The sequence below is a fragment of the Delphinus delphis genome, chromosome 20 (assembly GCF_949987515.2).
Source record: "Delphinus delphis chromosome 20, mDelDel1.2, whole genome shotgun sequence".
NCBI lineage: Eukaryota > Metazoa > Chordata > Mammalia > Artiodactyla > Delphinidae > Delphinus > Delphinus delphis.
Window position 1 is genome coordinate 3,310,545 of NC_082702.1, and position 27,306 is coordinate 3,337,850.

Consider the following 27,306-nt stretch of genomic DNA (forward strand, 5'->3'; position numbering starts at 1 on the left):
CGCTCGCGAGCCGCGGCCGGAGAACGGGGAGCACGTTGCGGAGGTCCCGCTGTACTGCCCGCGCCAGGGCTAGTGGTCACTCTGGGTACCTGGGGCAGGCCGTGGTTGGGCGTGGGCTTTGTTCCAATAGGAAAGCGCTAAGCCTTTTCTCCAGCCTTCTCCGAGATTGGGGGGTGAGCCGGGACAGAGGGAAGCTGCCTCGCCTCCTTTAATAAATTGCTTTTCAGTTTAGTCAAAGGAGCTTTCCTTTACAACCAAGAGTCCTGACCGGTGGTATATTTCAGACGAGGAAGCTGAGCCCAGGGTGGTTGTTCCGTGGCCAAGTTCATAGCCAAAATTTAGTCCTGGGCCAATTCCAAAGCTGTGCCCCTCCTCCCTGTATCCTGGTTTCCTAGACCCATTTAATGCCAGACTAATTCCTCTCCTGTGGAATTTACTTGTACGGGAGGGAATGGTTATTTTTTCACTCCCCTTCCAAAATTCAGGATAAATCGAAAGGTAGCTACAGGATCCGAGAATTGGAGATAACATATAACCTGTATCACTTTTAGAGCAGATACGAGAAAGCGGCATTGGTCTTGCTGCCACTTCACCCAGCATTGGATGTGGTTGTCTGTCTGGTCATAGGCAGTGCAGTCCTTCCCCTTGGGTGCGGGCAGCAGGTCAGAACACTGGGCAAGCTGGCTCCAAGAGGAGGGAAGCTGGAGGGCTGAGCCGTGATGCCTATCCAATCCAGTAAATCATTCCTCAGCCTTTGGAAGGGGTGAAGAGGCAAGGAAAGAGACAGCAATAGAAGTTTCTCCATGTGGAAATGTGAGCAATGGGGAATGAGTGTTCCCACCAAACACTTTTTTAAAAATAAATTTATTTATTTTATTTATTTTTGACTGTGTTGGGTCTTCATTGCTGCGCGCGGGCTTTCTCTGGTTGAGGCGAGTGTGGGCTACTCTTCGTTGCAGTGCACGGGCTTCTCATCGCGGTGGCTCCTCTTGTTGCGGAGCACGGGCTCTAGGCACGCGGGCTTCAGTAGTTGTGGCACGTGGGCTCAGTAGTTGTGGCGCATGGGCTTAGTTGCTCCGTGGCATGTGGGATCTTCCCGGACCAGCGCTCGAACCCGTGTCCCCTTCATTGGCAGGCAGATTCTTAGCCACTGCACCACCAGGGAAGCCCCCCCCCCCCCCCCCCCCCGCACCAAACACTTTAAGAATCTCCTTCCAATTCTAATGCAAAGAACAGCATTGTCGAGCTGTGAGTTCTGACAAGGTGGAGACCCAACTTCAGTCCTAAGCCCCTGCAGCTTCCCAGGTTCTTGGAGATGGACTTTGTCAGCTTCTCAGGTTCCATTTGGTGATTTAATATGGCCAACCCCCTGCCCCTCAGTTCCCGAGCTTATGCGTTAAAACAGTGTGGCAACTATGCAATCGTATTGGGGAAAAAGCAAGCAAAATGCTGTGCAAACGACAAAAGAAGCTGATGTAGAAGATGATTCAAGGAACAGAAGGAAATGCCTCACAGATGCTTCAAGCTGTATAACAATAGTAACCTGTGTCCATTTTTAAACAAGACCTCAAAGATGAGAAGGTAAGCTTGGCAAACCTAAGGAAACAAATCGAGGACTGTGGTAATTAATAAATTAGATGGTTCAACAAATATCTGCTCCCTCTCATTGCACCTCCATGAGAGAAGTACATTTCCTCACCCATGGTGGGTGGGGCGTAGGTGCCCGCCCCATGTCTTTGGGCTTGACCACGTGACTTGCTTTGACCAATGGATGGTGGCACATGTGAGGCAACCTGAGACTTGAAATGTGCTAACACAGTTTGGCTTGATCTGAGGCGCCTCTGTCCTTTCTTATGAGATGGTGCCCTGGGATGTCCATTGGTGCCCAGAGTACGAGAGACATGAGGAACAGAACCAGCCTCACCAACCTTCACACCTGCAGCTCTAAGCTGTGAGCATGATAGGTTGTGTTTGCCTGTCACTCAGCAGTAGCTAAGAACATCACATGCAACAAATACACTGGAAATAGCAAGGAGCAGAGGAGACACAGCTTTAAAATGAAATTATTGACATGTGGTAATCAGCAGATGCAGGTAGAAATGACAAAGATTAAAGCAATTACAGAGAAGCTAACAGATGTTAAGCACAAATGCATAACTGACATCCTTGAAATAGAGAACAAACAACTAAAATAGGATTCAGTGAAAATGTCCCTGAAATGGAAAAGGTAAATCTGCGAGTTAAAAAAATTTTTAAATGCCGATTCCTTACACGCACTTACAGCGCTGATTCTTACAGAAGGCCTGTAACATGGCAAGAGAGGGGTATGAAAATTGAGGAAACTGAGGATCAGAGCAAGATGGGACCTTAAAGAACATGGACACAAAGTCTAGGAGAACCCTTCCAGTCGATGTTGTTAGAGGATACTTGGTGCAGCGGCTGGCAACAGTAAAGACACGGCCTGGGCAAAGGCCTAGAAGTGGGACTGAAGTCAGCCCAAGGCACAGAGGAGGAAGGCGTCGAGAAAGATCGCAGCGGGACAAAAAGCTCCTGGCCGGGGTTGGAGAGAAAAGCCGAGATGGATTGCTCAGGAGCCGACCCTGGAGGCGAAGCAGGAATGTGATTGGAGGAGACAGAACAGCAAGTGGATATCCAAAGGGAGCGAGGGGATAGAGAAATTCAGGAGCAGGATTTCCTGTGGACTTTGGAACGGAGTCGCAGAGAAACGATGCCCTAGTGTGCAGTGGGGCCTGCGCACTGGGTTGCCTGGGTTTTCTTAGGAAGAGACCGTTGGCACATACCGGCGCAAGCACTTCTGCGGCGCAGCTGTTCTAGCAGGGCGTGCTCCGCAGCGACTGGCCCAGCGCGCATGCGCACTGTAGGGCTCGGGCGCGTGGCCTCCGCACACCTGCGCACCGAGTCGGCGGCGGGAGGGCGGGGCCTCCTGCGTGCCTCCGTTCTCAGGGGATTGTGGGATAGTGGCGGACGGAGCCGGGCGTCTGAGGCCCTGAAGCCGACTGCAAAGCCCGGGAGCCTCGCCGGTGTGGGGAAGGGGGCGGTGGAGGAAGTGGGCCTCGGCTTCCGTCAGCCGTTGCTCAGCACTGCGGCCTGTTCGGCCTGCGGAGTAGGACGCCTTCTGTGACCGGCCCTTGCTTTTCCGCAGGGCGCGCCGGGCAGGGGAAACCGGGGCGACTTCCCAGCTGAGGGCCTACGTGGGCCTCGCGACCCCGCCAACCTCCCTCAGACACCTCGCCTGCGGGCCCTGGACCCCCGCCCCACCCGGCCGGCACTGACCCCCGAAACTCTGGAACTCGGCGCGCAAGGGCCCCCCTAGGCCCGAGACGCTTGCGCGAGCCCCGGCGCCAGGGCGAGAACCCGCCGCCGCCCGTCGCCCCTACATACCGGCTTCCTGAGGAGGGGCCGGAGCCGCCGGCGGCGGGGCGGGGGGGGCGCCCCGATGAGCCCCGAGTGCGAGGAGCCGCCGCCCCCCCGCGCAGGTGAGCGGGCCGTACCGGGAGTCTCCCCGCAGTCCAAGCACCCGAGTCACCCTCCCCTCCCCCGAGTGCCCCGCCCAGGTATCCCTCGAGTCTCTTCACCCCTTCTCCTTCGAACCCTGTCCCTCGTTCGTGGGGGCTCCCCACCCCCGGTCTGTCCCTCTCAGCGCCCCAGGTCGCCTAGTCTCTCCCCCTCAGCCACCCTAGTCTCCTGTCTCTCTCCCCCTGAGGCCCCCTAGTCTCCTGTCTCTCCCCCTCAGCCCCCCAAGTCTCCTGTCTCTCTCCCCTTCAGCCCCCCAGTCTCCTAGTCTCTCTCCCCCTCAGCCCCCAAGTCTCCTAGTCTCTCCCTCTCAGCCCCCCAAGTCTCCTGTCTCTCCCCCTCAGCCCCCCCAGTCTCCTGTCTCTCCCCCTCAGCCCCCCTAGTCTCCTGTCTCTCCCCCTCAGCCCCCCAAGTCTCCTAGTCTCTCCTCCTCCAGACCACCCTTCCTTCCCCTCTCAGGCCCATTCTCCTGCCTCAGTGTCTCTTTTCCACCTTCCCCTCCCTCACCTCGTGTCCTGCCTCCCCCCTCCTCACCTCCTGTGATTCCACGGGTGCCCCCTGTAGTTTTTAGTGTCTTCCCCCTCTGACCCCCCTAAGCCCCTGGGCTTCCAGCCCCACTCCCTTCCCCTCTGGCCCACTCCCCCGCGGACCCTTCCCCAGGACACCCCTTGCCCTTCTTCTCTCTGCCTCACCCGCGCCTTCCATGCCTGCTTCGTAGACTCTGGGCTCTGCCTCTCACCCTGGGCTCAGGACACTAGAGTAGTCAGGCTTTCACCCTGGCCGTGGCTCCGCGCCCTGCTGTGTCGGGCTGTGAGGAGGGCAGGGAGCCAGGCTTCTGTGGAGCAGCCACCACTCCGTCCCCTTTCTGTGAGGTGAGGCCGGCTGAGGGCACAGAGGGAGGGAGGGAGCAGCCCAGGCCCTGCCCCGGGGGAAACAAAGGCAGAGCCGGACAGTCACCGTTGCTGGCGTAGTGACAGAGATAACTCAGGGTGTTGTGGAGGCCACAGAGCAGAGGGACTGGTGAGACTGGCTCAGCGGGTGGCTTTTTCAATCTAGGAAGGGTGAGTAGGAGTTGACAGATGGAAAGTGGGAAGAAGGGCCTTCTGGGTGGAAGGAACAGCACGTGCAGATGTGTGAAGGTGGGAACCCAGGAGTAGTCTGCGCACCTGCGGTGCAGATGTGCTGGGCGCGCGGGCGGAATACCTTGGTCAGGCTGCTTGTCCAGGCCCTTGAACGTGACCCGGTTAGGGTCTTCCTTGCTGGATGTTTTACATACCTGTACGTCAGTGCCGAGGACACAGTTGTTACCGGTAACACCAGCCTGAAAGGCAGGATGTTTCTGGAAAGGAAGATGTGTTGTCAGGTGTGGGACGGGCTTCAGAATTGTAAAGAAGAAACTTCAGTGGGGTGTAGAGTGGCACTGACGTCAGTGCTGTCCTCATAGGGTGGTTCTGGGGATTCAGCGTGCTGTTTGTAGAAGCCTGTAGCAGAAAGCAAGGCACAGGAAGTGCACCAGGATGGGGAGCTTTTAGGGTTATTATTTAGTTTGGGATTATCCATTGCAGTGGTTCTCAACTCGGGGGTGGGGAGCGATGGTATCCCCCAGGGGACGTTTACTAATGGTGGGAGACATTTTTAGTTGTTACAGCTCAGGGGATGCTACTGGCATCTAGTGGGTGGAGGCCAGGGATGCTGCTCGACCCCCTCCAGTGCAGAAGACAGCCCCCCACAACACGGTGTTTTCCAGCCCAGCTGTCAGTAGTGCTGCAGTGGAGAAACTGCTTTCTTGCTTGGGTGTTGTATCCTTGTGGCTTATTTGCTTTCTTGCTACTGTGAGCGGCTGTATGTTCTGAGTTGTGTACTTTCATTTACTTTTGTGTTTTTAGTAGTTAGTTTTGTTGGGATACCTACTGTTCTTTCCAGTAAAGGAGAATCTGCTGGTCTCCCCCCAACCCACCCACCCACCCAGTGTTTTTTCAGGATCCATGGCCAGGTGACCATAGCAGGTCACCTTTTCCCTCTGGACTCCAGTTTTCATCAGTTCAAGAAGTATCTCAGAAACAACAAGGCCCTATTGTATAACACAGGGAACTATATTCAGTATCCTGGGATAAACCATAATGGGAAAGAATATGAAGTAGAATGTGTATGTATGTATAACTGAGTCACTTTGCCGTACGGCAGAAATTAATACAACATTGTAAATCAACTAGGCTTCAATAAAATAAATTAAAGAAGAGAAGTATCTCTAGCTTGGCCTTATGCTAGGTCCCGGGAAACTGGCATCTTGCTGCGGGAGGCAGGCGACCGAATAGGCAAGTTCTGTCGCAGAGCTCTTGGATGCCATCGTAGTGTGACCACGGGAGCTGTGCAAGTGTGGAGAAGGCCTCTAACGCAGTCAGGGGAGGCTTCCTGGGGGAAGTGGTGTCTGTGCTGAAGCCTGAAGGACCCACGAGGAGCTAGCTAGTCAGGCCCAGAGAGCTGGAGGGAAGGCAGAGGGAGCAGCCGAGCAGTCAGGTGTGGCGGGAGTGTTGAGCGCCATGCGGGTTGCAGCAAGAGATGAGGTGAGAGAGGCCTGGACGCCCTGGTGGAAACCAGAAGCCTTCCCCGCATTGCCGGGCTCCGAAAGGGAGCTTGGGCAGGCTCAGTACCTGGGGGGTGGGGACACACCTTCCTTTGCAGGCTGCACCATGGTTTCCCCCGAACACTGGTTTTGTGGATCTTCCCATGGGAAGGGCCATCTTACAGTGGCCGCGAGGTGTCTCTCAGGGAGGAGACTGAGGCTTAGTGGAGTGAGGTCTGGTCTAAGGCCCCAGAGATTGGAATTTGGAGAGGCAGATTGGAACTCAGGCCTTTCTGACTTTGGATCACCCTATAACACTCACTCCTGCCCTCTGATTTCCAAGAGCTATTTCAAAATCTATTCGTTGCTCTTTTCCCCTTTGAACCCATCCAGGAGATGGCACTGAATGGGAGCTTTCGGGCCCCTCCTCAGTCCTTGGCCGGGTATCCCATTCTCTTCTGTTTCCTAATTGTTCCGTCCTCTGGGATTGGACCAGAGCTGCCACCTCCCCTGGGCAGGTGTGGTCTAGGGCCAGAGTGGTGGGAGGTGTTGCCCCTAACTGCTGCCTCCCCACTCCCCCAGCCCCCCATGGGAAGGATGAGCCACAGGAAAGTTCCAGCCCATCGTCCCGTGTGGCCTTGGCCAGGTCCCTCTCCTCTGGCTTCTGCGGCCCCTACTTCCAAATGGATGTCCCGCCACTTACCTTGCCGGGTCTGTGTTGGGTCCTGCTGTTGTCCATTGTCCCCTTCCTGGAATTGGAAGTCCCCCACCCCCATTACATTTCAGATTTGGCTGAGAGCTGACGGACGGGGGGCAGTTAGAGGGTGGTGGTCTTGCTGTCCTCTGACCTGCTGGGCCCTGCAAGGGGCTGGGGGCTGGCCAACCAGCAGCAGGTTCTCCCCTCCTGCGGCTTGCCTGGCTACTGTCTCTTTAGGGGCCTGTTGGCCTGTGGTGGCTGAGGGCAGCAGCGGCAGCAGGCCTGAGCTGGCTTCTCCCAATGTTGGAGTCTCTGGGCATCTCAGGTGGCCTCCCCAAGGCCCTCCCAGAGGCCTCTTCACACTTGACCTCCACTTCCGGGTGCTTCAGGGCCAGGGCAGGCGAGAAAGGGGTGGCAGATAAAGGATCAGCCCACGGGCTCCCTTGCAGGCGGGGCTGTGTTTGGACGGACAGTGGCAGCAGCGGCAGTGGGGACGCTCTGTGGGAGCTGTAGTCGGGCCCTGTCTGAGCCCAGGCAGGGCCAGGGGCTGGCAGGCTCCTGAGAGGGGCAGCTGGTGTCGGAGGCCTGAGAACAACGCAGCAAAGCAGGAAACCTGGGGCGATGGTGCAGAGCTGGCAGAGAGAGAGGTAGTTTTCGTTTTTAATGGCTTCCTGTCTCATTTACAGTTTCCCCTTCTTCCGTTTGCAGCCAGAGTCATGGTTTTCAAACGGTCGCTAAAAACCAGTAGGTAGTCACTTCCGTTTTCTTGAAGTTCACTAAAAGTTGCAACGAGTGGGGGTGGCGGGGTGTATGGCGCCCACCAGAGCATTTGAGTGACCTCGGGCACTCAGGCAAATGGGGCATTTCCTCAGGTCTTCTGTTTTTAGCGCCGTCACCCTGGGTAGTGGCTGTTCCTTCCCTCCTGCTCAGAAGTGTCCAGGCTCTAGCCTGGCCTCAGGGACAGATAGGAAAGGCCAACACCTGCTGAGCACCTGCTGTATCAGGACCACTGGCCTGACCCTGCTGTTCTCATAAAATGGCCCTTCCTGATGGCTGTGCCCCCATTTCACAGATGAGGAAACAAGGCATTTGGATGCCAAGTGCCTGCCCATATTCACCCCCTTAGAGAGTAAGAATGAAACCCACCTCTCCTGTCCAGTTCCCAGGGCTTCCAGGAAGTTCCATTAAGTGGAAGGTGGGATTGACTGTCAGGACTTGAGGCTAGAGTGAATTGAGAGTTTGTGGCGGGGGAAAGTGTTTTTCTCTGTTTTCTTATTTCCACTTCTCCTGTATCTGCATCTCTGTTCTGCGTAGAGCTTGAGACCTGATGTTTGTAGGACTCTGACTACCACTCGACTGCATCTGATCTTTGCAGCCTTCTCTGATTTTCAGAGGAGGGACCTGAGGTTCTGAGAGTTAAGGGGCCACCTGGTTTCTGAGGCCACTGGAGTCCACACCCCCCAGCCCTCCGCACCGCACCCGCTCTCCATTCTCCGTTCTCTGGCAAGCCAGCTTTGGGAGGGAAGTCCTACCTGCTGTCCGAAGCAGGTGGGAGGGGTGGGGTGGGAGGAGCGTAGCCTGTGCCGCGTCTCCAGATGCTTTGGAAGTGTGTGGGCGTGCCTCAGCCTTGAGAATTTCCTCCTGTGCTCTGGAGAGGGCACTGAGTCCCGGTTCTGCTGTGGCTGGACCCCTGCGGGTCCCCATCTCCTCAGCTATCAAATTGGAATAATAACAGTGCTGTACCTAGTCGTCTTGATTAGAGATACAGTGCCATGCAGGTGCACAGGTTCTCTGAAGGGGTTGCAGGGCCCTGTCCCCCAGCTCTGTGGGGCCTGCTTAGCTCAGGGACAGCCTTGGCAGTGAGGGGGGACCTGGGTGTGCTCCCGAGGTGGAGCCTTCACGCCTCAGCCTCGGCTCTGCCCTGGTGGCTTGTCAGTTCGGGGTGTCTTGGATGCAGAGCAAGGCCAAGGCCTGGCCCTGTCACAGCAGCCTCAGGCAGCTTTGGTTTTGTTTGTTTTTGATAACTGGTTTGGTTGAGATGTAATTCATACACCATATGTGACTTATTCATTTAAAGTGCACAATTAAACAGTTTCTGGTCTATTCAGAGTTATGTAATCATCAGTCACCACAATGGATTTTTTTTTCAAATTTTAATGACTCTTATAGACTTTTTTATTCCTTTCCATTTTGACAGTATATCCTAATCCAGACATTTTGTGGCTTAACCAGTTATTTCTTTTTTTTTTTTTTTGGCTGCGTTGGGTCTTCATTGCTGCGTGCGGGCTTTCTCTAGTTGTGGCGAGCGGGGGCTGCTCTTCGTTGCAGTGTGCAGGCTTCTCACTGCGGTGGCTTCTCTTGTTGTGGAGCATGGGCTCAGTAGTTGCGGCACACAGGCCCTAGAGCGCGTGGGCTTCAGTAGTTGTGGCGCACGGGCTTAGTTGCTCTGCGGCATGTGGGATCTTCCTGGACCAGGGCTGAAACCCATGTCCCCTGCATTGGCAGGTGGATTCTTAACCACTGTGCCACTAAGGAAGTCCTACAATGGATTTTTTAAACTGAGGTATCGTTGACAAATAAAGCTGTATACAATTGGTTTTAGAACTTTTTTTTTGAGAACATCGTTTCCCCAAAAGGAAACCCCATACCCGCTAGCAGTTCTTCCCCCCACCCCCCCATGTCCACCATCTCCTGAAAACCACTAATCAGCTTTCTGTCTCTATGGATTTGCCTTTTCTGGATGTTTCATGTAAATGGAAATATACGATGTAGTCTTTGGTGATTGGCTTTGTTCATGCCACCTGGGTGGCCTTTTGACCTCTCTGGTCTCCTTATCGCCGCACAAGTCTGTGATGTAGAAAGAGGTGGTGTTCTCGCCATGGCGAGCTCCTTGTCCCTTGGGCCCAGCAGTGGCTGCCCCTTGAAGTGATTCTGGTCCCAGGTCCACCTAGCTCAGGAAACCCATTCAGGCCCGGCTGTGTCTTGAAGTGAAGAGGATGGTGGAAGAGTCCCTCAGAGGTCTGGGAACTGGGCAGAAGCGGGGAATTGCCCTCGTGCAAAGGCAGGTCTCTGAGCACTTGCAGAGCGGGGGGTGCTGCCTTGATTTCCTTTTGGAGCAGTGGTCCTCACTCCGACACAGGGACCCACGTTCGGCACCGGGTTCAGCCCACTCTCCTTCCTCCCATCCCCAGCGTGCCTGCCCTGGTGGTCACCCCTACCCCACCCCACCCGACCTGTGACTGGTTTATTGGGAGCCTCTGAGGGTGGCAGCTGGGGGAGACAGGGTGGGAGCGGGTCCCTTTACTGATTCCCTGACAGGTATGTCAGCTTCCTGCCTCAGGAGCAGGGTTTCTGAGCACATATTGCATGCCAGGTACCGTGCTAGGTGCTGTCCAGGGTGCTCACAGCAGCCCAGCAAGGAAGGTTCTCTCTGCGTTGTCCACCATCCTATCAGGGCACATTCAGCATAAGGGCTGTACAGGCTGTGAGGGATCTGGCCCAGCCTTCCTCCCTGAACTCAGAGATGTCCACTGAGTAAGTGCTAGACTCGAGGCTGAGCGTTTCGCTAAGCCCCGCAGGGACCAGGAAAGAGCTGGCCTTCAGCTCCTTGAGGGTGTCAGCTGGTGAGAGCCAGGTTAGGGAAGGCCGTAGCCAGGGCAGAGCCAGTGCTGGCAGCCACCTCGGGCCTGAGCTCACTCACTTATTTATGAGTGTTCATTGGCAGTGGCTGGGCACCAGTTAATGAGATGAGGCCCTGCACCCTGAGAAATTACCTCCTGGGGTTTGGGTGCCATCTCCACAGTTCACCAGCCCCCAGACCTCGGTGTACTTCAGTTTCCTCAGCTGTAAAATGGGGCCATCGGTTCTTTCCTTGGGGGCGATTGTGAGGGTGGATTGAGATAATGGCTGTGTGGGCCTGGGAACGGTGTCAGGGGTGCAGCTAACATGGTTTGTCCACTTCATGTGTCTGGCGTGTTGTCTGCAGTATGCCCCCATTCCCGCAGAACCAGAGGCCTAGGGCTGGAGGCAGTGACGTCACACAAGAGGCTTCTCAGGGGGCTGCAGGCTCTGAAGGAGATGCGCCCTGAAAGGGCAGTCGCGGGGCGACATGTGAGCAGCCAGGCTAGAGCTTGCTCGGGGAAGGGTGGTACCAGGGGACGTGGCCTGGGCTCGGCACACACATGGAGGTGGGTCGGCCAAGGGGGTGGCAGGTGTGAAAAGCCTGGTGCACATACTCAGACAGGACTGGGACGGTGAGTGCTGAAGAGCAGGAGGTCCTGGGTGGGGAGCGCCAGGAGATGGTCAGGGGCCCTCGGGGTCTTCGTGCGGAGACAGGGGAGCCACCTCAGGGTCTCCTGGGGGGAGCAAGCATGAGGTGCTCACGTTTGTGTTTCAGAAAAGCGTCCTGAGTGGGGTGGGGTGCAGGGCTAAGGGGGCGGTCCCGGCATGCTGTCGGACAGGACCCATGAGGCCTGTGGGACTGGGGGCCCTCAAGTGCCCCCTTTGTCCACCCACTGTCTGGGGTCGGTGTCTGCTGCTGTCTCCCGAGGTCATGGCTCGTCCACTCCACCTTCAGCCGTAGGTGGCCAGGGCTTAGGAACTGACATGAGTCCCGGCAGGGATTGCAGATTTAGAGCCACTTGTTCCCAGTCACTGAGAAGTCACCCTGAGGGCTGGGAGGAGATAAGTGAGGCTCCTGAGGAGGCTGGAAGGGAGAGCTGGATGCTGGTGGCGTCTTGAAGGAACCGAGGGGCAGAAGGCCAGTCGCCTGCCCGCGGCCACACGTGCCACCCAGCTCTGCCCCGCTTTCAGCCCCAGCTGCTTCCCGAGTCGAGCGTCTTTCTCCCCTGGGCTGGTGCCCCGTCTGGCAGGCATGCTCTCCATGGTTGGGATGGTGTGGGCCAGAAACGGCGAGGGAGGGCTTTGTAGGAGAGGGACTGGCGTGTGCATCTGGGAGGTTCCGGGAGGGGCATCCTGGTCTCTGGGTCTGTCTTCAGTGGTCTCTGCTTCAGGTGGTCTCCACGAGGTGGCTGACGTGTGTGAGCTCTGGTCAGCGCCTGCACGGTGCTCGGGGAGCCCAGCTTACCCGGGTGTGGTTGCCCGTACAGTGGGGTGACCACAGCCCCTCCCGAGGGCCATAGGCACAGCACCCGGTGCATAGGGAACCTGAGTGGGCAGCAAGTGACCTGGGAACTGGCGGCCAGCTCAGGGCGGGTCTCTACCCGGTGGTCGACGCTGGGAGCCTATAGAAATCTTCAGAGGAGCAGCCAAATCCCTGCTGGTCGAGGGCTTGGACCCGCCTGGCACCTGGTCAGTGCTGCACCCGAGATGGCCCTAAGGCCAATGCCGGGTGGGGTGGGCCACAGCCAGGCGTACAGGGTCTCCAGTGCTGGCCAGTGAGCTGCCATCCTCCAGTGCTGGGCGCTGGCTTTCCGTCCTTCCTGCTAAGGTGGTTCCCTGTCCTGGTTCCTTTTGGCCCTGGGCAGCGGCTGTTCTGGGAGCTGCCACCCCCTCCCCTCAAACTTTTCCTCTTCCTGTCATGGCACTGGGTACGGGGGCTTGGGGTGTGTGTGTGTGTAGTGTCCAGGCAGCGGCCACAGCCTGGAGACGTCGCAGACCTTCCTCTCTCTGCCCCTACCCCACACCCTGCACACAGCACAGAGATTGCTGGGCTGGATGGCAACCGTGCTGGCTGTCATGGGGCATTTTAATTTGTTCGGCAATGCAGATTGAAGCGAGTCTGATGCCAGAGGTTCCAGGATGAGCACAGTTCCAGCCTAGATGTGGGGACAGTGGACACAGGCCCTGCGGGGGACAGGATCATGGTAGCTCCGTGCACAGCGTCGGGGCTGTTTTCCACGGGGCCTGTGTGTGGTCGCACCCGGGGGTCTTCCCCAGGCCTGGGGGCTCGGCAGCGGACAGGACAGTCGCCCATAGGGTGGTCCTCGTAGGCTGGGAGGTGGAGGGAAGCGGGCGGGGTCGGACCCCACGTGTGACAGCCCCTGCCCGCAGGGCGCCATGTTTTGGAAGTTTGACCTGCACACAAGCTCGCACCTCGACACGCTGCTGGAGCGGGAGGACCTGAGCCTGCCCGAGCTGCTGGACGAGGAGGACGTGCTGCAGGAATGCAAGGTCGTCAACCGAAAGCTGCTGGACTTCCTGCTGCAGCCGCCACACCTGCAGGCCATGGTGGCCTGGGTCACCCAGGAGCCGCCGGCCAGCGGCGAGGAGCGGCTGCGCTACAAGTGAGCCCCGCCCTGTCGGTCCCCCACAGTGGGACACCCCGACTTGCTGTGGACATTGTTGACTCCCGCTTTTGTTACGGGACTTCCCAGACGGAGGGATGGGCAGAACGAACCCGAGGACCCTTCCCCAGCTGTTAGGGGTGCTGTGTTTGGGCAGTGTGTTTCATTGGCCCGCACCCCACCCCCACTTTATTTCCATGGTTTATTCAGTTGGATTTTTGTTCCCTTTTTGGAGGATGGGCAGCGTGAGGCCTGCCCCCTCACCCCCCACGTCCCCAGTGCCCAGTGTGACGCCAGGTGCTAAGGGTGTGCCTGTGCCCCCTCCCCCATGCTCTTCTGCCCTTCCCTCCCACCATAGGGCCCTCGGGTGTGCCAGAGAGGGTGGGCGAAGAGGACAGGGCCCTGTTGAGGGTCAGTAGGAATCGTCTCCATGACGGGAGGCTTCTGTCTGCCCTGGTCTCTGCTGCCCTTCTTTTTTATTTATTTATTTATTTTTGGCTGTGTTGGGTCTTCATAGCTGTGTGCGGGCTTTCTCTAGTTGCGGCGAGCGGGTGCAGGTGCTACTCTTCGTTGCAGCGGCTTCTCTTGTTGCCTCTGTAACTAAGCATGGGCTTAGTTACTCCGCGGCATGTGGGATCTTCCCAGACCAGGGCTCAAACCCGTGTCCCCTGCATTGGCAGGCGGATTCTTAACCACTGCACCACCAGAGAAGTCCCTTTGCTGCCCTTCTTGAGCCCTGCTCAGTCTGTCCTGGACAATCCTCTTGGTTCCCTGGTGTCGCCCTCTCCCTGGCCCCTCACACTATAGACACACAGGTGGTCCTTACGAGCTCTGCATCTTCTGTCCCCGGAGGTCTTGAGCCACATGGGGAGTGGGTGACTGCTTCTCCTCACTTTGCCCTTTGTGAAGTGGGGGTCTGTGAGGTGCTGCCAGCTGCTTTGGGGTCTGGTGCACAGTGGGGACCTCTGGGGGGCCAGCAGAGTGTCCCCTGTGTCCCCCAGTGTTCATCTGTCACTTACCTGCCCCCACGTGTGTCTTCTCCCTTCTTTGCTTTGTTCGCCCGGCCTCTGTACCCCCTTGAGTGTGTCCAGTGGCCCCGTGGACTGGGCTTTTGCTCATAGTAGCAGGGAGCCTTCATTCTGACACCTGTGCCGAGCTGCCCCTGGGGTCCCTGCCGTGCCTCAAGGAACCCGCTTCCCAGAGGCCTTATAGTTTATGGGGCAGAGCTGGAGAAGGTTGTGGTCCCCCAGGGCCCTGGGTGGCAAACTGGGTGGGGCAGTCCTCTCCCTGTCTGTACAAGGAGGTGAGGGGATGAGGTTGGATTTTAGAAGGGTCATCGGGGCTGGGCCTGGGTCAGACTGGAGGGTTGGGGGTAGAGGGACTAGAGGGACAGGTGTTGATAGGGGGTCAGGTCCAGGCTCGGGAGGCTGGATGCTGCCTTGGGGGGTGGGGAGCATGAATGGGCTGCGACTGGGAGGCGGGGTGGTTTGGCCTCCGCCCCCACCGTGCCCTCCCCGGCCCTTTCTGGGTGTGTCAGGTACCCCAGTGTGGCCTGTGAGATCCTGACGTCGGACGTGCCCCAGATCAACGACGCACTGGGTGCGGACGAGTCCCTCCTGCACCGGCTTTACGGCTTCCTGCAGAGCAGCGGCAAACTCAACCCGCTGCTGGCCAGCTTCTTCAGCAAGGTCATGGGCGTCCTCATCAACCGCAAGACGGACCAGGTGCCTGGGGCCCCGAGGAGGGTGGGCGGGTGGGCGTGGGGCCGGGTCCTGCGCTGACGTGCCAGTCCCTGTGTCCCCAGCTCGTGTCCTTCCTGCGGAAGAAGGACGATTTTGTGGACCTGCTGCTGCAGCACATCGGCACCTCGGCCATCATGGACCTCCTGCTGCGCCTCCTCACCTGCGTGGAGCGGCCGCAGCTGAGGCAGGACGTGGTCAATGTGAGTGCTGAGGGGCTGCAGCGGGGCAGCTGGGCAGGGGCGGGCGGCAGGAGCGGGGTCAGTGAGCAGAGCTCCACCTTCTCGCCCCCAGTGGCTCAATGAGGAGAAGATTGTCCAGCGGCTCATCGAGCAGATCCACCCATCGAAGGACGACAATGTGAGTGCAGCCCGCCCACCTGATGTTTCCAGCCTCCGCCCCACACCAACTTGTCCCTCCACTCCCTTCTTAAACGAGTTGATGAGAAAAGGAAGCATTTGGAACTGTGTGTATTTGAGCGGGGGGCTCCTGCTGAGAACAGAAAACGGGTGTACACACATGGAACGTTTCTCAGGAACTTGGCCCATCATCCCTTGAGTGGTCAGGGCTCTGAAGGGGATCCTTTGGCCCTGGCCCCTCACTGCTGCCCTTCTCAGGGGCCCCTCTCCTCCTCCCCTCTGTTGCTGGCTCTGTGGCCTGGTGGCTCTTCCTGTCTCTTGTGCCTGGATCAGCTCTGCCTGTCCTTCAAAGAAGCCACCCAGGAGCCCTGAGTCTGTCCGCCCGGCCCACTGGCTTGTAGGCAGAGGTCCACAGGCGCAGATAGTCAGCACCAGGCACTCAGCCAGTGCCTGGCCTGGGAGAGTGTTGACTGTCCAGGCCTTTGTGGCAGAGGGACTAAGGGTATCTGCCATGAGCCAGGTGGCAGGGCATCTGTGAGGGGCTCTGAAGTGTGGCCCTGGCCTGGTTGGTCTGCGTGGGCCGGGGGTCTGTGTGGGTGGGCCCTGGAAGCACCTGTTGGGTTAGACTCAGAGCTCTGCTTATGGTTTTCTTTTTTTATCTTGCAACAACTTTATTACATAAACTTTATTACATAAAGTTTAACTCACCCATTTAAAATATAGGATTCAGTGGCTTTTAGTATATTCACTGGGTTGTGCAGCCCTTGCCATGTTGACTTTAGAGTATTTTTCATCACTCCACGGAGGAAATCCTGTACCCATTAGCTGCCGCTCCCCATTTCCCTCGTGGTTGCTGGGCCCCCACCAACCCAGTTTGCTTTCTGTCTCTGGGTTTGCCTGTTCTGGACGTTTCGGATTGCATGATGCAGGGTCTTCTGTGACTGGCCTCTTTGCCTTAGTGCCAAGTTGTCTGTGTTCATCCACGTTGTAGTGTGTGTCAGCGCTTCATCCTTTTCTAAGGCCAAAGAACGTTTCAGTTTGTGGATAGACCACAGTTGCTTATCTGTTCACCAGGTAGTGGACGCCCAAGTTGTTCTCCTCTGTAGCTACTGTGCGTAGTGTGGTGTCTGTGTGGGGTGTCTCCTTTTCCAGGAAGTCGGCTTTGGTTTCCCTTTCTCTCTGTCGTCTCTGCCTTCCCAGTGTTTGGTGCTTTTGTTCTCTCCCTCGGCATTTGTGTCCCAAGGTCTGTGTGACCCTCTGTCCTCAGGGGCGGGTGCCCAGTCTTCAGCTTGTGGGGCTTCCTGACACCAGGGCGGGGCCGGAGTGTCATCTCTGTCTCCCCCCTCCCCCAGCAACATTCCAACGCATCCCAGTCCCTGTGCGACATCATCCGCCTGAGCCGGGAGCAGATGATCCAAGTGCAGGACAGCCCGGAGCCTGACCAGCTGTTGGCCACCCTGGAGAAGTGGGTTTGCAGGTGGTGCCCAGTCCAGAGGGAAGGGGGAGCCATCTGGGGGCCCTCCTCCCTGACGCTTGCCACCCCCGCCCCAGGCAGGAGACGATCGAGCAGCTTCTGAGCAACATGTTGGAGGGGGAGCAGAGCCAGTCCGTCATCGTGAGTGGAATCCAGGTGCTACTGACGCTGCTGGAGCCCAGGAGGCCCAGGTGAGAGGCTGGCCTCCCTCCCCAGGTGACCCCTCGGAGCCCCACCCTTCAGTTCCGGGGTGGGGGTCACTAGGGTTCCGGAGGGGAGTCCTCTTGTTCCCTTCTGGCAGACGAGGAAACAGGGTGAGTAGACCGCCTGTAGCTTCGAGCTGGTCTTTAGGATCCGGGCTGCTGGGGCGGGTCACTGCCCCCAGGATCCCGGGCTCCCAAGGGCAGCAGCTTCTCACTCCCTCCCAGGTGTGGCCCACACGTGCAGACGTGTGCACACACATGCATGTGCACAGGCTGTCTGGGCGGTTCACTCTGCCCTCTGCCGTCCCTCTGCAGGTCTGAGTCTGTGACTGTGAACAACTTCTTCAGCAGCGTGGATGGGCAGCTGGAGCTTCTGGCCCAGGCAACCCTGGACAACGCCGTGTCCAGCGTGGGGACCCTGCATGCCCTGCGCCCACGGCTCAGCCGCTTCCACCAACTCCTGCTAGAGCCGCCTGAGGTGGGTAGGGTGCGTGGGGGAGGGGGTGGCAACACGGGCGCCCCGCCGTCAGGGCAGTGCTGGGGCAGGAACTGAGCTTCTCCTGTGCCTGCAGCTGGAGCCGCTGCGCACGACATGGGGCACCCTGGCCCCACCGCTGGGCAACACACGGTTGCACGTGGTCAAGCTGCTGGCCAGCGCCCTGAGTGCCAGCGATGCGGCCCTGACCCAGGAGCTCCTGGCACTGGACGTGCCCAACACCCTTCTGGTACAGGGGACAAAGGGCAGGAGGCGGAGGGGGCACTGTGTGGAGGGATGGTTGGGTGGGGAGGATGGGGACTGGGTGGGGGCCGCTTGAGCCAGCCTGTGCCCCTCACCCCCAGGACCTCTTCTTCCACTATGTGTTCAACAATTTCTTGCACGCCCAAGTGGAGGTGTGTGTGAGCACGATGCTGAGCTCTGGGCCTCCTTCCAACAGCAGCTCTGACACACCCGCCCAGAACCCTGTCGTGAAACACGTGAGTGGGGCTCCCAGGTCCCCCTTTGATCTCTGGGGGTGGGCTCTGCCCCACACCTTCCCCTCGCCTGTTGGGTGCTGCCAGGCCATTCATGTGCCAGGGACTGGGAGCTCAGCCTCTTCCTTAGGTCGAGAGTCTTGGAAAGTAGAGGGTGACGTGTGGGGGTGGGGATGAGTGGAGTGGCGACCTTGGGGGACAGTGGGTGTCGTGGGGGACTAGGAAGGGTCCTCCCAGGGTGATGGCCACCACGCTAGTGGAGATGCCTTTCTGGTTGTAGCCCGGGGCCTAGGGAGGAGCTGACCAGTGGGGCACTGGGGGTGTGGACAAGCAGGAGTTGGAGACAGGTGGAGTGGCTCTGGGGTTTGCTGGGTGGGCTGAGCGGGCGTCACACAGGCAGGGGGCATTTCTGGGTGAGCAGAGGAGGAGCGTGCGTGTGCACACTTGCTGCACGCTCCTTGTAGGCAGACCAGGGGCTTGGAAGTGGGCTGGGGTAGCAGGGCCCAGCCGTGGTCCCACCCCACGCCAGCCCCTCGCTGCTCCCCCGCAGCTGCTGCAGCAGTGCCGCCTGGTGGAGCGCATCCTGACCTCCTGGGAGGAGAACGACCGTGTGCAGTGAGCGAGCGAGCGTCAGGGCCTTCCCTGGGGAGGGCAGGGCTGGGCGGGCGGGGCGGGTCTGTGTCCAGCCGCGGCCCCTCTCGCCCAGGTCCGCAGGGGGCCCTCGGAAAGGCTACATGGGCCACTTGACAAGGGTGGCCAACGCCCTGGCGCAGAACTCGGAGAAGGGGCCCAACGCCGAGCAGCTGGGGCAGCTGCTGAAGGGTGAGGGCTGGGGCTGGCCCGGGGGCGGGAGGAGGCTGGGCGCCCGGGGCCTTGTGTCCTCACACCCCCCTTCCCCCAGCAGAGCTGCCAGAGGACCAGCGGGAGCGGTGGGAGGTGTTCGTGTCGGGACCCCTGGCGGAGACCAACAAGAAGAACACCGTGGACCTGGTGAGGCCCCTGCACCCAGGCGCGCCCACGTCGGCCCTCACCGGTGCTCCTCCTTCTGGTCCAGCCTGGACACCCCTCCCCACAGCCCCAGCTCGCGCGCGTCCTCTCTGGGGGCTCCGCAGGCCCTGACCCCTGCCCTACCCCACCCCCGCTGCCCAGGTGAACACCCACCACCTGCACTCCTCCAGTGACGACGAGGACGACAGGCTCAAGGAGTTCAACTTCCCAGAGGAGGCAGTGCTGCAGCAGGTGGGGGCGGTGGGGGGGGCGGGGCGGGGAGGCTGTTCTGGACGCCGGGCACTGACTGCCCCCTGCACCCTGGCAGGCCTTCATGGACTTCCAGATGCAGCGCATGACCTCAGCCTTCATCGACCACTTTGGCTTCAATGACGAGGAGTTCGGGGAGCAGGAGGAGAGCGTAAAGTGAGTGTGGCCCATGCAAGGCTGGGGCAGGCGGGGCCCGCCGGCCGCGTGACACGAGGGACGTGAGGTGGCGAGTCAGCACGCGCTGCCGCAGCGTGCTCCTCCTGCCGTCCTCCCCGCATCCTCCTAGTGTCCCCACTGCCCGCCTAGCCCCACTAGGCTAGGGCTCAGCCTGGAGAGCAGCTGGCCTCGGGCCCTCTTCCCGCCTCTTGAGGACCAGGCAGGAGGCGTGGGCGTCCTGGGACACGGGGGCTGGCTGTGCAGAGCTGGGCTGCAGAGCTTGTGGGACAGACACTCGCAGACTCAGAGCTGGCCTACCTCCCCCCGTGGAGGCCTCAGAGCCTCGTGAGAGATGGTTTTCAATGACCAGGTCTGATTATTTGTGTTTGTACGGTAACACTGACAGCAGTCGCTTCTGGCCTTGCGCTCGTGAACTACGTTCTTTATTGTCCAAGTTTTTTGCTGACAGAGAAAAAATTAAAAGTTTTAGTGTTTTGTCAATTTCACGAGCAGCCTTACGACAGCAATGGGTAGATAGTGAAAGGAAGGTCAGGCAGCGAGAATCTGAAGGGGAGACTGTGTCGGGGTGGGAGCGGAGCCACCGCCTGTGGACTCACACTGGACCCTGGGGGCCATGCAGGCTCCTGGGGGACGTGCTCAGTGACCGGCGCAGCCAGTGCTGTCAGAGTAGAAGATGAGTCCATGACACCCAAGAAAAAGTGGAACGGTCACCGAAGGGCGTGCCGTGGGGGTGTTCCTGAGCTGGGTAGTGACAGAAAGGCCCGGCTGGCCCCTTAAGGGCTGCATGTGGGGACCAGGGCCCTGGCCTGGTCTGTTTCATCACAGGCAGCATGCCGGGCCCTCTCAGGTGTTGCCTAGTTATGTGCCATGACGACCCTCTGCTCAGGGCTCAGGATCCCATCTGCAGCCAGGACGCAGTGCTGTCACTCACCCCAGGGCACTCACCAGTTACTGTGGGAGGGTCAGCTGTGGTCTCTCGGGCCCACAGCGAGACAGAGACCCTGTAGGACTCAGAAGTGAGGTTCGTGTCTGCTGCTGCTCTGTCCCGCACAGCGCCCAGTGCTGGGAGGCCCCCTGGAGAGGAAGGACACCGGCCAAGGAAGACACCACCCCTCCTGGCGGGGGTGGTGACACTCGGTGAATGGCCTCAGCTTAGCCGGCTGCCCTTTTGGGATGAAATTGTGTTGCTTCTTCCGTCAAAATAAATCCCAGTGAGGTTAAAAGCTTTAAACGTGAGAGAAAAGTAAAGCCGTGAAGCATTCTGGAACAGAAAATGGATGAGTATCTTTCATCTCAGGGCTGAATTAGCTGTTCGCAGGGCTCTGGTTGCTGGGCCTACCAGCTGTGCGTGCGGGCTGCTCCCTCTCTGTGAAGGAGATGAGAATACCTGCCCTGGTGGTGATTGTGAGTCCATTTGTCACGTGCTTGGACGATGGCTGTGCCAAGTCAGCACTCAGAGATTGTTAATGTACTTCCTGAATCAGAGAGACAGATAACAACCTGGGGAGGATCCCTACCACATGGCGTGGAGCCCGGACCTCGGCATAGATACAAAGTGCTCTTTCCACAGAACAGGAGAAGGATGGACTGGTGCCCCAGGAATAAAAGGGGGTGCAGGATGCAAACAAAACAAGTAGGAGGCTGTTGAAAAATTGCACAGTCTGCGGGTAGGAGTATAAATTGACAAATCTCTTTCCACAATTTGTGTCAGTATTTAAAATGCATGGATTTAATTCCTTAACCCAGGAATTGCACTTCTGTGAGGCCTTCTGAAAGAGAAAGAATTGAGCAGAGATGGGTGTGGGTGGATGTGGACACTGCAAGGCTGGAAGTTGGAGATGACGAGCACTGCACTCCCCGTGATCCCTAGGATCACTCGCCCCCATCCGGGTCCTGCCTCGGGCTGGCAGTGGGGCCCACACAGAAGCGTTTTTGTTTCAGCTCCAAGGCTGATTCTTTTGGCCCAGACTGACCCTCTTTGGGCTGGGGCGATGCTTTGTGTGGGGCGGCCCGTGTGAGGCTGCATCCAGTAAAGTCACTGTGAACAGTGAGCTGTCTCCTGTGGGAAGTGTGTACATAGAAAACGAATAATCTCACCCAGCATATGATCTCAGACCCTAAAAACAACCTCTCCAGCTAGGTTCTGTGTCCTTTATTTTACGGTAGAGGAAACAAGGTTCAGGAGTCTTAGGTGGGGCCTGACCCCGTCTCCTTGTGGGACCTCACTCGGCTGGGGGTGTGCAGCTTGGGCGACTCACTTAACTCCGCTCTGCAGACATCTGCGCTGAGGGAGGGTGCTGCCAGAGTTGATATGGGGTTATAGGTCAGCTTTAGCGAGGAGGTGCATTCGCTGGTACAGGGCCCGAGGAGAGCGAGGGTCGTCCAGCAAGGGGATGAGAGGGGGAAGTGGCCCGAGCCTCCCCTCAGTGCCCCTGTGCTTCTCCCGCAGTGCGCCTTTCGACAAGACGGCCAACATCACCTTCTCCCTCAATGCCGACGACGACAACGTGAGTGCTGCCCCCGACCCCTGCTGGTGGGGGTGGGCTGCAGGCAGTCAGCTCACCTCACCACCACCGCCCCCCCCCCCCGCCCCCGCAGCCTAACGCCAACCTGCTTGAGATATGCTACAAGGACCGGATCCAGCAGTTCGATGATGAGGAGGAGGACGAGGAAGAGGGCCAGGGTTCAGGGGGGTCTGATGGAGAGGACGGTGCCTGGCAGGGCGGCCAGCTGGCCAGGGGGGCCCGCCTGGGCCAGCCCCCGGGTGTGCGGTGAGTACCCTCCTAGAGGCTCCCCAGCACAGCAGGGCCACAGGGCCCATGTAAAATGGTTTTCATCAGCTGGAGTGAGTGAGAAAAATAAGGAGAAGGTAGTGTGTCTGTTATTTGGGGCGCTTTCAATTGTGAGTGATAAAAACCCAATTCAGATAAGTTCAGTTACAAAAGGAGTAGGATAACCGCTTGTGCAAGGCTGGAACGGTAGGTGGGTCCTTCAGGTACAGCTTGGTCCAGGTGCGAAGGAACCATTATCTGCCCCCACCCCCACTCTCCTCTCCCCTGCGGTAGCTGTCGGGCAGGTGTTCTTCCCAAAAGGGCAGTAAGTGTCCTGTCAGCTCCTTTCCCAAATTCCAGTGAAAGGAGACACGATGATTGTCCCTCACAGTCCCAGCATGCGGGTCAGTAAGCTGTGACCTGCTCTTTGTACAAGAAGTACATTATTTTTTCTCTTACTGGTTGGCCCCAGAATCACTGACTAAATGCATTTGGGTGGCATAGACTTGCCAATGTGAATACCAACTCAGGGCCTGCACCTTGACCCCTGTGGCTTCTGATTTGAGGGTTAGAGTGTTTTAACTTTTTAAATTGACGGGTGACTAGCATACAGACAAGTAGACGGATCTTAAGTGTCCGGACACGTGGACATCCCTTTGCCAGCACCCAGAGGAGGGAGCAGAACCATCCTTGTACCCCCGTGCCTTCTGCTGGCCGCCCTCTGAGGGTGACGCTCTCCTGACTTTTTGCCCTATAGATTTTGCCTCTTCCTACATGTGAGGCCTATCCCTCGGGTGGGTGTGGTTGTGTGTCACTTGCCATCCGCTGGTGTGTCATTGTGTGACTGCCAAGTTGATTTGCACTTACGGGTGTCATTGCCAAATCCAAGGTTGTGATGCATCCCTGTGTTTTCAATGTCAGCTTTTAACGTTTAGGTTTTTGATCCAGCTTGAGCTAGTTTTTTAGATGTGGTGTGAGGTGGGAGGGTCCAGCCTCATTCTTCTGTGTGTGGGAATGCCAGTGTCCCAGCGTCACGTGTTGAAGAGACTCCCCTCTCACTGGATGGTCTTGACACCTTTGTCAAAAATCTTTCTACTGTACTTCCAAGTGTTTATTTCTGGCCTCTGTCTTCTGGTTCATTACTGTTTCATCGTAGTGAGTTCTGAAATTGGAAATGTGAGCATCCAGTTTGTTCTTCTGTTTTAAGTTGTGTTGATCATTCCAGGTTCCTTGAGATTCCAGGTGAATTTTAGGATCAGTTTGTCAGTTTCAACAAAGAAGCCAGCTGGGACTCTGAGAGGAATTGCCCTGAATCTATAGGGCAGTTCAGGGAGTGTTGCTATTTTAACAATATTTTGTCTCCCAGTCCATGAACATGGGATGTCTTTACATTTATTTAGGTGTTCATTACTTTTCACAGTGTTTTGTAGTTTTCAGAGTATAAGTTTTATGCTGCTTTTGTTAATTTTATTTCTAAGCGTTTTATTCTTTTTGATACAATCCTGAGTGGGATTGTTTTCTCAAAGTCATTTTGAAGTTGTCATAAGTGTGTAAAAATAAAAGTCTCTCGCACATTGATCTTGTATCCTGCATTCTTGCAGAACTTGCTTTTTCTAACAGTTTTAGAGGACTCCTTAGGTTTCTATATACAAAATCACCCTTTCTGCAGTTAGAGATAGTTTTGCTCCTTCCTTTCCAAGTGGGAAGAGCAGGCCCCCACATCACTTCCCTGATCTGGGGGGACATCGGGTCTCCCTGTTGAGTGTGACATGGGTTGTGGGTTCTGGAGATGCCCTCCGAGGTTTCCAGGTTCAGGAAGCTCCCTCTACCCTGTCTGTCTACCCAAGCGTCTGGCTCGTTTTCACTGTGCGGACAAGCCCCTTCTGGTCACGGCAGTCAGTGACCGTGGAGCAGCATCCACGTTTGCTTAGCGGTTCCCCATTGGACACGGTGTCTGCGTGTTAGTCAACACTCAGCCGTTACGTTTGGAGCAGCTGCGCTGCTGGACTTTGCCCTCCTCCGAGGCTATAATGGATGGAGGAAGAGTGCGGAGTCAGCCTTCCCTGTGAGAGCTGTGCAGGGGGTGGGAGGTGTCCCTGTTCCTGCTGAGGGCTGGGCGGGACTTTTCCGCCCCTGTGCTGCTGGCCGCGCTCTTTCCAGAGGACACTCAAGTTCCCACCTGCCTTCCCACCACCATGGGACATGGGCTCTTTCTCTGGGCCTCTTCCCTGCTGCCCCCTCCTCTCCATCCCTTTGATTCCTTCCCATCATTTGCCTGGGGCTGGCCTTGGTGGGGTCAGAAGGGTGCCCAGCACAGTGGCTGACTGACAGGTGTCCCTGGGGCAGGAGCGGAGGCAGCACAGACAGTGAGGACGACGAGGACGACGAGGACGATGAGGACGACGAGGATGGTGACCGGCGGGTGGTCCGTGGCAGGGCTGGGCCCACCTGTCATCCCAGCCCCGGCCCCCAGCCTCCGGGTGGGTGCATGCGCGGGGCGAGCGTGGTCAGGTGCATCTGGCTGTCTGCCTCTGTGCTCACCCCTGTGCTGCTCTCCCTCTCCAGGCCCCAGCTGGACAGCAACCTTTGACCCAGTGCCTGTGGATGCCCCGACCGGCCCCCAAGCCTGCAGGGAGGAGGAACTGCACTCTGGGCCCCCTGCCCCACAGGAGCCCCGCAGTGGGCCCCTGGACCTCCCTACCCCGAGCCCAGCTGGCCCTGCAGCCCCCAGCACCCTGCAGCTCAGGTGAGGCCTAGTGGTGGGTGCCCAGGGCCTCGTTGCCTTAAGCTCCAGCGCCGACCCCAGCTGCAGGGCGGCGGGGGGGCTGCACCTTAGGCTCCTTCTCTTGCCTCCTAGGTCTCAGGATCCCATCCCTTCCTCAGCACCTCAGGAAGCCACAGACGGCAGCAAAGTAGCGGAGCCCTCGGGTGAGCCGCTCTCTACCCACTCCCCATCCTGCCCACCTCACCCTCAGCCCTCCCATACACAGCTGTCCCCTGGCCTTGTCCACACCTGGTCCTGAGGAGCGAGGCTGGTGTTAAGCTCGCCGCGTCTCACATCTCTGGGCCACTCTACTCCGCACAGCCCCCTGCCAGGCCTTGGTCAGTGTTGGGGACCTCCAGGCCACCCTCAGAGGGACGCACTCCGCCCCCAGCTCCTTGGACAGGTAACTGGCTAGGGAGCAGCCACTAGGGGGCCAAGAAGGGGAGAATCTGGGGCGGCGGGTAGAGCCTGGTCCCTGGGCTGTCCCTGCCCTGGAGCTAATCCACGTGGCCCTTGCAGGACCCTCCTCCCCTCAGGTGTGTGCCACTGCCTCAGAGCTTCGGGAAGCTGAAGGTCTAGGGCTGTGCCTGTGCCCACACATGGCCACAAGAGAGGATCCTGGATCCCAGGGTCCTGCACTCAGCCCTGGGGTGGGAAGGCCCAGTAGGATCAGAAGGGGACTGGAGTGTGCAGAGCTCGTGTCCCGCTAACCTTGAGCTGCTCCTGCCGGTGGGCGGGTCCCAGGGGTCTTCGGATGTGAGGGACGCCCCTGAGCCGTGCACTCCTTCCCTGCTTACACAAGCAGGGGGCTGAGGGATGAGCCTGCCCAGGAGGGTGTCAGTGACAGTAACCCCACGGGTCCCCCCACAGTGCAACCAGAGACCCTGCTACCTCTGTCCCGGCCCCCAGGGCCCACCAGCACCCCCAGACCACGGAGGGGGTGAAGAGCCCAGAGTCCTTGGGGCTCCCCCGAAGCCAGAGGTAAGCATGGTGCAGCCTCACAGGGCAGCTGGTGTTACGTAGAGGGCACTGACCTCCCCATGTCGTCCCTCTCCCCCAACAGTGCCCTGGCCCTCGAGCCACTTCCGATGCCCAATGGCTCTGCCCCAGGAGGGCCGGCGTCCCCGGGCTCCCAGTGAGTGGTGGGGCTGGGGGCAGAGGGTGGGCTGGGGCAGGGCAGGCAGGAACTTCACGGGGTGGCCACAGGGTGGCAGGCTCCTCACGTGGGTCTTCCTCTCGGTTCCCAGGTAACTGCCTGGTCCCAGTGGTGGCAGCCAAATCCTCCGTACTCCACGTGGACCCTGTCCGGGTGGGGGCAGGGCAGGTTCCGCAGTGGCCCTGTTGCCCCATCACCCCATCCCTACCCTACCCACCCCAGGTCCTCTCTGGACTCCCAGGAGGCTGGTGCCAGGGAGACAGGCCCCTCACCCCACCCCCATTTGCACTGAGAGAAGAAATTATGGAGTTTTGTCTCCTAGAATAGAGTCAAATAGAGAGAAAGAGAGAGAGAGAGAGATCTATATTATATATTATGTGTGTATATATATATATATATATATATATGTGTGTGTGTGTGTATATATATATATATATACATATATATATATATATATATATATCTCGAGGGGGGAGAGAGTGGGTAGGCGGGGAGCCAGAAGGAAGCAGGACTGGGTGGCAGTGGCTTGGACCTTCACCCTGTCCCACTGGGGCCGCTGTGGTGAGGGTCCTGAGGCTGCCACCCACCCTCCCCTCCCACCATGCCCACCCACCCTCCGGTGCAGACGCCCACACCCACACTTGGCCTTTCAGCTCAGGTCCACCTTGGGGGAGGGCCCGAGTGGGGGTCGTGCCTTTGCCCAAATCCCCTTGCCTCGGACCCTGCACTTTGACCCAGGCTGGGAGCTAAAAGACCCTCCACCTGGCCCAGCCAGCTCTGTGGGAGGGAGCTGGGGGTCCTGGTCCCAGGGGGCCTCCCCAGCGACATTCCCTTGGGGCCCTCACGCACTCGCTGAGACCCCCCCATCTCCCATGGACTCTGGGGTGGGGGTCTGGCTGGGGTCCCCGTCCTACTCCCAAGGGTCTGGGGTCCAGCCCAGCTGCCAAGTGACCTTGTCCCAGCTCCCTCTCCCCAGGCTGGCGTGAGTGTGCGTGTGTTTGTGCCGAGCTTCTGTTTCATATTGCAAATATAAACAAATAAAGGAAGACAGTTTAAGACTCTTGCTGCTCAGACCTTGAGTTCTGGGACATGGGGTCGGGGAGCCTGAGCTGTTCCCGCATCGTGGCCTCTGGGGTGGGACCCTTGGAGCATGGAATTAGGGTCCTCAACCTCCAGGCTCTGCTGTGGGGTAACTTCTGCTGAGACTGCTAAGCGTTTCCTGGAGGAGCTGAACACTACCCGGCCTCACGTGGGTCTTGGTCCCAGCGAGCCGTCCCCTGTCCACACGCGCAGGCTCTGGGAGGTGTGGTGAGTGGGCTTCTAACCAGCCCCCTTCCCAGCACCCCCTCACCTGCCCAGCGTGTTGCAGAAGCCATGTCCCCTGAACCCTTTCCC

General features: G+C 58.3%; 1 protein-coding gene and 1 long non-coding RNA gene across 8 annotated transcripts; one reads left to right on the forward strand and one right to left on the reverse strand.

Moving 5' to 3' along the window:
- Positions 1–845: 845 nt before the first annotated feature.
- On the reverse strand, positions 846–7,328 carry LOC138413906 (uncharacterized). Its single transcript, XR_011246292.1, has 3 exons — positions 6,801–7,328; positions 4,811–5,015; positions 846–1,123 (listed from the first exon to the last, which is right to left on the reverse strand). It is a non-coding gene; the product is annotated as an uncharacterized lncRNA (long non-coding RNA).
- On the forward strand, positions 2,805–26,970 carry PPP6R1 (protein phosphatase 6 regulatory subunit 1). 7 transcript variants are annotated; one of them, XM_059998939.1, is made up of 25 exons: positions 2,805–3,497; positions 12,523–12,619; positions 12,807–13,039; positions 14,577–14,763; positions 14,844–14,981; positions 15,073–15,138; positions 16,490–16,602; positions 16,689–16,802; positions 17,130–17,292; positions 17,387–17,539; positions 17,655–17,789; positions 18,337–18,401; positions 18,493–18,608; positions 18,691–18,776; positions 18,936–19,025; positions 19,102–19,199; positions 21,670–21,727; positions 21,819–21,991; positions 24,338–24,471; positions 24,557–24,737; positions 24,849–24,919; positions 25,077–25,158; positions 25,626–25,736; positions 25,819–25,890; positions 26,003–26,970. In XM_059998939.1, exons 2-25 carry the CDS (start codon positions 12,617–12,619, stop codon positions 26,004–26,006), a joined length of 2,646 nt encoding a protein of 881 aa, XP_059854922.1. In that variant the 5' UTR covers positions 2,805–3,497; positions 12,523–12,616; the 3' UTR covers positions 26,007–26,970. The 7 variants fall into 7 exon arrangements, with proteins under 7 accessions (XP_059854922.1, XP_059854923.1, XP_059854925.1 ...); XM_059998940.1 differs by lacking the exon at positions 12,523–12,619; XM_059998942.2 differs by lacking the exons at positions 2,805–3,497; positions 12,523–12,619 and adding an exon at positions 4,463–4,595.
- Positions 26,971–27,306: the final 336 nt, after the last annotated feature.

Bases quoted from the DNA above. Each gene is read 5' to 3' on its own strand.
- PPP6R1 (XM_059998937.1), top strand. From the start codon at position 6,075: ATGCGGGTTGCAGCAAGAGATGAG. The intron at 13,040-14,576 runs GTGAGCCCCGCC...TGGGTGTGTCAG, and splicing joins GAGGAGCGGCTGCGCTACAA to GTACCCCAGTGTGGCCTGTG. The intron at 19,200-21,669 runs GTGAGTGTGGCC...CTTCTCCCGCAG, and splicing joins GAGCAGGAGGAGAGCGTAAA to TGCGCCTTTCGACAAGACGG.